We start from the raw sequence: 10,617 nt of genomic DNA, 5'->3' as shown, positions 1-10,617 counted from the left end.
TTGGATATTTACCCCATTTTCGAACTCGACTGAGAACTCAAAATTAGAGGAACAATTGCGAAAACGGAACTTGATTATGTTGAAGCGTTCTGGAGATATCCTGCACAGACGGACAGACAGACAGATGGACGGACGGACAAAATGATCACAATATGCAGCCGGCGATGCATAATAATGCGGAACAATTTTATGCTAAATCGATTACACTTAAATTCCGTTGCAATTTTTAACATATTTATTTCTTAACGCTTTTTATTAATTTCCCAGTAATTTAGCCTCTCTTTAATTGCGGACGCCAAAGGGTACGACACCCAGCTTTTGCACAGGTTACTGAAATCGTCATAGTCAATAAAGTCGATCGCAATTCCGCCCAGATTTTTTGTCCCAATGGCGAAATCAATCTAGATAAAGTAGGTCCATCAAAATTAATACAAAAATTTGGTTTTAAGTATTTACTTTTCTCGGAAATTTACCTTTTCTTTAACCGAAATCTCATTGTCGTAACCAATCCACATAATATCATTGCAAATGTAGGGGATCCGATAATCATGATCGTAACGGAACTGCCACGCGGATGTGCTCTTGTTCACTTCGTGACAAATCTAAAAGCGATAGAAATATTTATTTTTTTACGTATTTTGCAATTTTTCTCAACATTTGTAGGTTTTCTTAAATAGCAGTAAAAATATTGAATTAATTTTTAAAATAAAGTAAATTAAATTCGAAAATTTTAGAAATTCAAATTTAAGAAAATTAAAATATTTCTTAGATTTTTTTAAATTACACTAATTTTATCAATATTTTGTTATTTTTTAATTGCAGAGGTCGACGTCGCCGATCGTTCTCTGATTACTTGATTTCGTAGACGACGTTAAAAAGATTTTAGAGCAATTTTTTCTAAGCAAAAATAGAAATTTAATAATTTGGCCAAAAATGACTGAAAATTGATTATTTTTTTTACATTTTTTTGGGGGTAAATATTTCGTAAATATTTTTACGTTTTTTATGCATATTCAATTTTAAGGAAATTCACGCCAAACCCTATCAAATTTATGTACCACAAGGAAGTTACTTATTTGATATTCATTTTGGTTAAAGTTTCCTTAATAATTTCACAAGGGTAAAAAATTGGCATGATCGGTAGATTTAAAAAAATCTGCTACCTCGTAAAAAGAAAGGATTCCTTGTTGCCGAGTGAAACTTCCCGGCGGTCCTAAGCCCATTGTTGGTTGGCCGAAATTGTTATAGTCTGGTGCTCCCAGTTCGTAAGTTCGACCGTGTGCACTGATTCCTGGGATTTAATTTGAAATGCTCAAAAAACAAGGCCACACATTTGTGTCAGAAATTTGTTTAGAGACGATCGGCTACAACATTTTGTAAATTGAAATTTTCATAGAAAGCGATTTTTTCGACATTTCCGTAACATTTGGCGGATCGTCTACTAATTCTGAACAAAACATAGTTGAACCGTACCTAAAACTAGTTTCCGAGATACGGAAGTAGCATTCTTAGAAAGAAAATAGTCAACTCCGTAAGCCTGAAAAAAGTAAATACATTTTCAAATAAATCTAAATTCTGACATCGAATTTGTGATGAAACAAGAAGGCAAACACACTTAAAACGAGTTGGTAATAAGATCGTTCCCGCCTTTGGTGCCAAAGTGATCAAATTTATCACCGAATGGTAACAAAAATGTCTGTCTAATTCAAATTCGACACCATCCAATTAGAAATTGGTTAAAAAATCGTATCAATTTGGAATCCTCGACAAATTATTGCTAACTTCCGGTTAGAAATATTTACCAACTTGGTTGAGTCTGATATAACTCGCGGTGATATTTTTATTACCGACTACACAAAAGTATAATAGTTGAAATTTTTACTGCCGTCAACTGCTTATCAGGATCGGAATCGGATTCTTTATGAAAGAGTGGGCTGTGATGTGCAATATTGCTAGTGGAGTCTGTATACATCTTAAAGTCGAAGCAGAGCAGGTTCAGGAAGTCGACATACCTTTTTAGGAAATATATTGATAAATTTCCATCTTTTAAATTCCCTAGAATTGCACACTGTTAGAAATCTGGTAGACTCGCATATATACTCCGCACTGGTATTGATTTGGTAATTGGGAATTATTGTTGAATTCTCTTATCAAATTCAAAATTGCGTAACAATTTTCAACCCTGTCATTCGTACCTATCAATATTTCGAAACTCGAAATTATTTCAGTGCAAAAAACGGTGTCTAACTTGCACAGAAAAAATTATTTAATAAAAAAGAACGGCGACATTTTATTCAAATAAACGTTTGAAATAATTTATCCGTAAACGGTAATGCCCGTTATTATACCAGTGCGGGTAGAGTCACATATATACTCCGCATTAGTTTGGTAGTAACCTTCTACCGGGTTGGTAGTAGTTTGTTTCTGAGTGGTAAATTTTTTATTACCACAACAATACTAAACCTAAACGGTAATGCCCGTTATTACCAGTGCGGGTAGAGTCATAACTTTACTCTGATCAGTAATGTTTTTAAAACCAGTTTTCTAAGAGTGTACTTAAAAAAACAGTAAAACTCACTGGGCCAACCCGGTAACGTCATAGCCAGCGTCGATGACATTCTTGGTGCATCCAAGGGTCCCAGTTAATGTGTAATTTCGTCCTGTGAAAGTGGTCAAGTTCGTGAAAGCTGCCCTCAAATCCTAAAAAAAATTACGGTGAAATGTAGTCCAATTATATTATGGCAGCCAAGTTTTTGAAAGCGAGGTTTTCGATTTTTTTGATCTTGGCAAACTTTCATTATACCGGTTTCTAAATTTGTAAAGCCAGTTTTCGGTTACATATCTCCAAAACCGGTTTTGCACCAAATTTTATAAATTTTATAAATTTATCATTATGATCTACTAAAATTTAAAGCACAACAAACTTTAGGAATTAATTTGGAAAAAAATATTCCCGAACAACTAATTCTTACGTAGAAACCGTTAATCGTTAATATTTGAGTGGCTCCAAAATAATTAAAAAAATAGAAAACCGGTTTTGATAAAACTGTTATTTCTATAAACCGGTGTTTTGGAAAAAATTTAAAACTAGTTTTCGGGAAAATAAAAACTGGTTTTTTTTAGAAAACCGGAAAACCCGGTTTTGGATTTTTGTGGTAGGTTACCCTCATGACATAGACGAAGCTTTCGCCATCCTCCGGCCTTCCGTCCCCATTTCCGGGATACTTCCAATACAAATCGATTCCATCCAGTTCGTACAAATCCACATATTTTATCAAACTTCGAATGAACAGGGTTCGATTGGCCACGTGTCGCGCCATGTTGGAGAAACTCCTCGAGCTCTGCAGTGGACCACCGATGGACACCAAAACCTTCACGGCGGGGTTATCCTGCCTCAAAACAACCGTTTTTCGGATAAAGTCAAGCTCACCGATTGAATTGTCGGGATCATCCGGAAATGGCTCGGTTTCACCGGGACCTGTCGAATTTTTTAGGAAATTTTAGGTCACAATTGTTCATAATTGTTCGTAACGAGGGTTTTTGTGAAGGATAACTTTTATAAATTATTTTTCTGGCTGATTTTCCTTCAATTTTTTTTGTAACCGGTAAATTTTTTAATTAATTTTGTGACTGATTTGCATTCATAATATTTTCTAAAGTGGAAATTTTGTTAAATTATTTCTCTAGCTAATTTTCCTTCTGTAATTTTCTTTTTTTACGAAATTTACAAAGTTGACGTGCAGTTAGTGAAAACTTACCTAAATCTAGGCCTGGATTTCTCGAGTAAACGTTGTAAATTTCCGCCCCCATTCCTAAATACGAGTAAATCACGTGCGTACACAGGGTCGCATTGATATTGGCAGGCTCAAATGGTAGTTCTATAATAAGTATAAAATTTTATCAAAAAAATCACATGTAAATTGACCAATATGTATATTGAGATAAGTTGTTATCAGAGTATTAAATACACTGCTAGAAATCTGGTGTAGTCATGAAGGTATTGATTTCTCGGTGTTAAAGTTGCTACCGCTTGGTAGTAAAATTACTTATGTACCGGTCCGTAAAAATTTGCTACCGAGCTGGTAAGACTTTAATACAAAGCAACCACTAAACGATATTACTTATCAATCACAATTTGGTAGTCATACGTAAATATCGCTTGGTATTATTTTAATCCTGGAATTCTAAGAGTGCATTAAAGTTGCTACCGCTTTGGTATTAAAATTATTAACATACAAATTTGCTATTGAACTTTAATACCGAGGTATTACTGCACGGTACTACTTATCATTGATAAGTTATCAATACCGCTTGGTATTATTTTAATACTGGATTTGTAGGTACCTGGTCTATAGTACGATTCCGAGTTGTAGTAACACACCAAAACATTGGATTCTTGCGCTGGATGAAAATAATTAGTTTTTTTCTTACAAATTTTGAAATATGAAATATTTCAGAAAAATTAAGTTTCCAACTTTCACTCACCAGCCACATTTAAGGACAGAAATTGCAGTACAAAAACTCCCAGGAAATATAATCCGCCTCGACAAAACGACATTTTCTCCAAAATATTAAACAAAAATTGGATTCCAGTGAAAACTTGCAGATTAATTTATTGTAAATTAATTGCAAATCATCTGCTGTACAAATTACGACTTTAATATCTTAACTGAAACGATTTACGTATCATCATTTGATCCAGGGTGAATATGAATCTACGTCAATTATCGAGAATGCGATTATCTGTACACGATCGATACCGACATCCGTCACTCCGATAAGTAAGCTTGACGTTATCTCCGGTTCAGCATTATCCAATTTATGTATTTTATGTACACACATACATACATCAAATCCTTAATCATCATTGCTATAAAAAAATCCTGATAGAAATTTATCACAAAAATTTCATAATACAATTTTTTTTTCGACAAAACTTCAATTTTATTCGTGCTGAGAGATCAAACTACGTAATAAATAAGTTTATGGTCTGCATTAATTATGACCAATTTCCCAATGACACCACCGAATTTTGTACAGATACCTTTCACGACTATCTCAGCATCCTTATCGGAATAAAATAAACCGAAGGAAGGAAATGTATGTAGCAATCAATAAGGTGAAACCAGTAATTTCCCTAAAATATGTTACCTCGACCCCCAACCTCGAGTTGGTACGATCCTCCCCCTTGGGATCTTATGTTAATTAATTAAGTATATCAATATTATTATATTAATTAACTATTATAATTATTTAGCCTTAGATAAATAATTAAACACGTGTTTCAGGATTTTTCATAATGCTCACTTTAAACGAAATTATAATGGAATTTATTGCTAGAATTTAGTATTTTTCTCCCTCACGATAAGAATATCATGGTAAAAATGCAAATTCTCGCTCACTTTTTTTTAACATAATTTCGTTTAAACTGACAAGGGATACTCACGACCTGTCGTTTGAGTCCAGGGTACCCACTATGTTTTTTAGAATCTACTAGGACCCCTGATGAAGGATTCATTCATATTTCCGTGTAAAACTCATATTTGGCCCAATGGCGTGGCGCCAAACTTAAAAATTTACATTTTCGACCAATTTCAAACCCCCATAACTTTAGCAGTTTATGTCGGACTAGTCTCTTAAGCCCGCAGTGCGGGCTCTAAGCAAAACGATTTTATTATTTTATTACGACAAACGTTCACTCACGACCCCATGGGCGTGACCACGAAAAACGTTGTCACGACTCTAAAGGGTGTGACCACGGAAAAACGTGCCGTCACGACTCTAATTGGGTGTGTCCACGAAAAACGTTGTCACGACTGTAATTGAGTGTGACCACGAAAAACGTTTAGTCACGACTCTAAAGGGGGTGGCCACGAAAAACGTTCAGTCACGACTCTAAATGGGGGTGGCCACGAAAAACGTTCAGTCACAACTCTAAAGGGGGTGGCCACGAAAAACGTTCAGTCACGACTCTAAAGGAGGTGGCCACGAAAAACGTTCTTCACGACTCTAAAGGGGGTGGCCACGAAAAACGTTCAGTCACGACTCTAAAGGGGGTGGCCACGAAAAACGTTCAGTTACGACTCTAAAGAGGGTGGCCACGAAAAACGTTCAGTCACGACTCTAAAGGGGGTGGCCACGAAAAACGTTCAGTCACGACTCTAAAGGGGGTGGCCACGAAAAACGTTCAGTCACGACTCTATCGGTGTGACCACGAAATTCGTTTAGTTACGACTCTAAAGGGGGTGACCACGAAAAACGTCCGGTCATGACTCTATGAGTTCACCACGAAAAACGTTCAGTGACGACTCTATGGGTGTGACCACGAAATTCGTTTAGTTACGACTCTAAACGGGGTAACCACGAAAAACGTCCGGTCACGACTCTATGGGTTGACCACGAAAAACATTAGGTCACGACTCTAAAGGGGGTGGCCACGAAAAACGTTCTTCACGACTCTAAAGGGGGATGACCTCGAAAAACGTTAGGTCACGACTCTAAAGGGGGTGACCACGAAAAACGTTAGGTCACGACTCTAAAGGGGGTGACCACGACAAACGTTCAGTTACGATTCTAAAGGGGGTGTCCACGAAAAATGTTAGGTCACGACTCTAAAGGGGGTGACCTCGAAAAACGTTAGGTCACGACTCTAAAGGGGGTTACCACGAAAAACGTTAGGTCACAACTCTGAAGTATGGCATTGTTCTAACGTTTTAAGTACGTTTAGGCACTTAAACCAAAAGCCCGCCCTCTAGCCCTGAAAAACAGCCAACATCCGATAGGTGGCGCTGGTAGGTAATTAAAATTAGTAAGGCACAGGTCAAGTGTCAACTTTACCGTGGGGCACAGAGGTCACAGGTCAAGTATAGTGGATGTGCCCAGGTCACAGGTGAAATGTCAAATCTAGTGGGTGTGCCCAGGTCACAGGTGAAATGTCAAATCTAGTGGGTGTGCCCAGGTCACAGGTCAAGTGTAGCGGGTGTGCCGAGGTCACAGGTCAAGTGTAGCGGGTGTGCCCAGGTCACAGGTCAAGTGTAGTGGGTGTGCCCAGGTCAAAGGTCAAGTGTCAACTCTGTAAAGTGTCAACTTTATGGGTTGTACGCAGGTCGCAGGTCAAATGTCAAGTCCAGGGGTGTGTGCCAAGGTCACAGGTCAAATGTCAAATCTAGTGGGTGTGCCAAGGTCACAGGTCAAATGTCAAATCTAGTGGGTGTGCCAAGGTCACAGGTCAAATGTGAAGTCTGGTGGGTGTGCCCAGGTCACAGGTCAAATGTCAAGTTTGGGGGGTGTGCCCGATCATTTGATCAAGTCTCGGCAGATCTAAAGGGTGTGTTTCGTTGTTATCGTGTTCGTCAACGTTTTGGACACGTTTTGACACTTTCACGAAAAACGCCCTCTAGAAACGAAAAATGTAACATAGTGCCCCACCTGCCGCTAGGTGACATTAGCTTAGACAATGTGAGACACGTGTGTAATCAAGCGCCAAGTTCAACTGGTAACACACACCACTGCACAATTCTTGGTTCTGATTTTTAAAATTTTATGCTTAAAATGATCAGACAAGTCGAAATTTTAGAGAAAAAATAGAAATAAAAAAATTTTAATTTTTGAGATATTTTTAGCATTTTTTCGACGAACCCGAAATTTCGAAATTTTGCGAAAAGTTAAAAGCGATAATTTTGGAAAAAATTTCATAGAATACGAAAGTTGAACTCCTTGTCATGATTTTTGCCAAAAATTTTGAAAATCCGTCCAGGATTTCAAAAGTATGGCGGTTTTAAAATGAAAAACCATCAAATTTGGCAAATTTGGCGCCACGCCATGGCGCCAAATATGAGTTTTACACGGAAATATGAATGAATCCTTCATCTGGGGTCCTAGTAGATTCTAAAAAACATAGTGGGTACCCTGGACTCAAACGACAGGTCGTGAGTGTCCCTTGTGAGCATCATGAAAAATCCTGAAACACGTGTTTAAATAATTAAACACATTATCTAATGCTACATAATTATCGAGGTTTCATCAAAATCGGAGCGATACCGCTGGCGTCATGGCATTATTAGTATTTTCTTAAAAGAGGGAAAAGTGAGATTTTGGATATAATCCGAGGCCACGTGGGTTGAGTAATCTGTGTCAAACCAATATTAAGTTGACACCGTCTCTTCATTTAGTATCTAAATCCTTTGGTTCAATTCAATTCTAATTTTATTACTCCTTCTTTTCTACCCTTGGGGTCAAATTGTACCCCAAAAGAAAATACGTACACTTGGAGATGGAAAATTGAAAACAAGACTGATAAACAGGATGTTTATTTCGACAATATCACCAATCCTGTGACATATTTTCGATATGACCTGACTCGTTAAAAGTGTGCGGTCGACCTGAAATTCAAACCCTGAAGGTTCTGTCACCTAAAAATTTATTTCTATTACGTGCTGAAAAGTCGACAAGTTTTATGCTTTCCAAATTTGCTGGGAGTCTTCTCCTCTTCGAATGCAAATATCTCGGCCAAACGTATCGATTGAGGGATCGTACCTTTCGAAAATTTAATACTAATTAAATTTGTTATCGATTGACACAAGATTGCTCAAACTCGTAGAGCATGCGATGAGAGACGTCCAATGTCCCTTGTAAACGATGATATTTGCATACCTATAGATTACAAATAAGACGAACCGATAAGGTCAGGGAATCGCCAAGATCTGCGCACGAGGTCACCCAATATATGACGCAGGCGGCCGAATATTTCCGGAACATTGAGTCCAGCCATAATACATATTTCAGTCACACGTAGATTTTTATGCAGTTTTCAAACTTTTGGAGCTGTACCCAGTTGAATAACTGATATTATGGTTACTGGGGGAGGGTAATATAAAGCACCCAGGCTCGCAGAGAGATCGCGGGGCACGCTTACACATCAAGCGGGATAAAATTTCGAATATAAGGTACCATGAAAAGCATATTTCGAGTACCACCGCAAGTTTACATTGGGCGGGATAAACGAACTTTATAATTTTATGGTACGAGGGAAAGTGACATGAAGTACCCAACCGCGCACGGTGCTTTCTGCGCTCGCTTACACATCAAGCGGGACAAAATTTCTAGTAATAGGTACAAAGAAAACATATTTCGAGTACCGCCGCAATTATGCATTGAGCGGCATGAAGGAACTTTGTGAGTTTATGGTTGCTGATGGAGGGTGACATAAAGCACCCTGGCGCGCGGAGAGACCGGGGCGCTCGCTGACACATCAAGCGGGATAAAATTTCGTCGAAAGGATGGCGATTTCTGAAATTCCCGGCCAAAAATGCGGCTAAAACTGTGGCAACAAAAAATTCGACACGTTTGACCGTTTGTCTTGGCGCCATGACCTCATGATGCACAACGCCCATGTTCGAATTCATTTGTACTTTAAAAATTAGAAACACATTGACGAAAACCGCATGTCGAAATTCGAATCCGTATCATTGATAGTATGTATGTATGTATGTATTGGAGTTTATTAGAACCTTTTCGGGCATTGCACCCATAAAGTTATAATTAGTATAATTAATAAGTATAATTAGTTATTGTGTAGTTTTCACAATATCGAACTGGACAACCTGGCGTCGCTCAAAAATGCAAATCATTAAAATTTTTGCCACAATTACTTGATTTTCAATATTTCATAGCTCAGAGGAATTATGCAATCAACGGTGTAGGGCACCATTAAATATTGCCCTTAGGTCCACTCCCTTATTAACAGAAAAAGATCCGGCGGACCTCGCACAGGAAGGACAACTTTAAAGCCCCCAAATTAGCGTTTCCAAAAGTTCTGATTAAAATACATAACAAAAAGCGATCGTGCCGCAAGTTGTAGATCTATATTGATAATCTCGGCTCACAATTTTCTTACAGATGGAAATTTCTCGATGTAACTTCAGTTTCTTATTGTCATATAGATTGGGCATTCCATATATATGGAAGTCTGTAAATTTACCAGTTCGTCTCAGAGAAATTTAAAATAATTAAATTCTTGAAATTATTGAGCACACTGTGTATACCTACCTAAAATTGGCATCCATGCAAATGCCTAACATTGCTTAACTCGTGGATAGTATCCTCAGATTCGCACCGACGGATAGATAGACATACATTGCCAGTGTATTATGACAGCAGAAAGGAGGTTTTCTAGCTCTTTGTTTGGTTTTACATCATCCATGCGCCGTATAACTAGCAATTCCACACAGACACAAGGCATGTGTTTTATGTATTAAACTAGGCTGTAGTGTTCGTCTAGCGGGCACCTAGAATCGAATTGAAAACGTCCTAAATAATTATTGACACGATGTGTCCGTCTGCGAGAATAAGAATTTTATTGTTTTATAACAACGCCGTCGACATCCTTGCTCCCCGTTTACTCGACGCTCCGTTAAGTTCCACAAACCCCGATAACTTCCACAAACCCAGACAACTCCCGCAAACCCCGAAACTTCCACAAACCCCGATAACTTGCCAAACCCCTTTAAGTTCCACAATCCCAGTTAACACACACAATCTCGGTTAAGTTCCACAAACTCCGCTAACTATTACAATCCCCGCCAAACTATTCACCGGGTCGGATTAAGCGTCAAAAAT

At 38.0% G+C, this 10,617-nt stretch overlaps 1 protein-coding gene across 1 annotated transcript; it reads right to left on the bottom strand.

The window, feature by feature from the left end:
* Positions 1-212: 212 nt before the first annotated feature.
* Positions 213-4,678, bottom strand: LOC110848628 (chitinase-3-like protein 1). The gene is made up of 10 exons (XM_022095884.2): positions 4,486-4,678; positions 4,345-4,401; positions 3,759-3,878; positions 3,165-3,478; positions 2,579-2,700; positions 1,883-2,012; positions 1,474-1,537; positions 1,164-1,291; positions 474-602; positions 213-401 (listed from the first exon to the last, which is right to left on the bottom strand). Exons 1-10 carry the CDS (start codon positions 4,556-4,558, stop codon positions 243-245), a joined length of 1,296 nt encoding a protein of 431 aa, XP_021951576.1. The 5' UTR covers positions 4,559-4,678; the 3' UTR covers positions 213-242.
* Between the last annotated feature and the right edge of the window lie 5,939 nt (positions 4,679-10,617).

The sequence above is a fragment of the Folsomia candida genome, unplaced genomic scaffold (genome assembly GCF_002217175.1).
Source record: "Folsomia candida strain VU population unplaced genomic scaffold, ASM221717v1 Fcan01_Sc004, whole genome shotgun sequence".
Lineage (NCBI taxonomy): Eukaryota > Metazoa > Arthropoda > Collembola > Entomobryomorpha > Isotomidae > Folsomia > Folsomia candida.
Note: the sequence above shows the minus strand (reverse complement) of the source record. Positions and strands in the feature narration are given on the sequence as shown.

Coding starts and splice junctions, on each gene's coding strand:
- LOC110848628 (XM_022095884.2), bottom strand. CDS start 4,558: ATGTCGTTTTGTCGAGGCGGATTATATTTCCTGGGAGTTTTTGTACTG. Junction 3,879..4,344: donor GGAATCGTACTATAGACCAG/GTACCTACAAAT, acceptor TACTTATTATAG/AACTACCATTTGAGCCTGCC. Junction 2,013..2,578: donor GACGTTACCGGGTTGGCCCA/GTGAGTTTTACT, acceptor TTTCCTAAAAAG/GTATGTCGACTTCCTGAACC.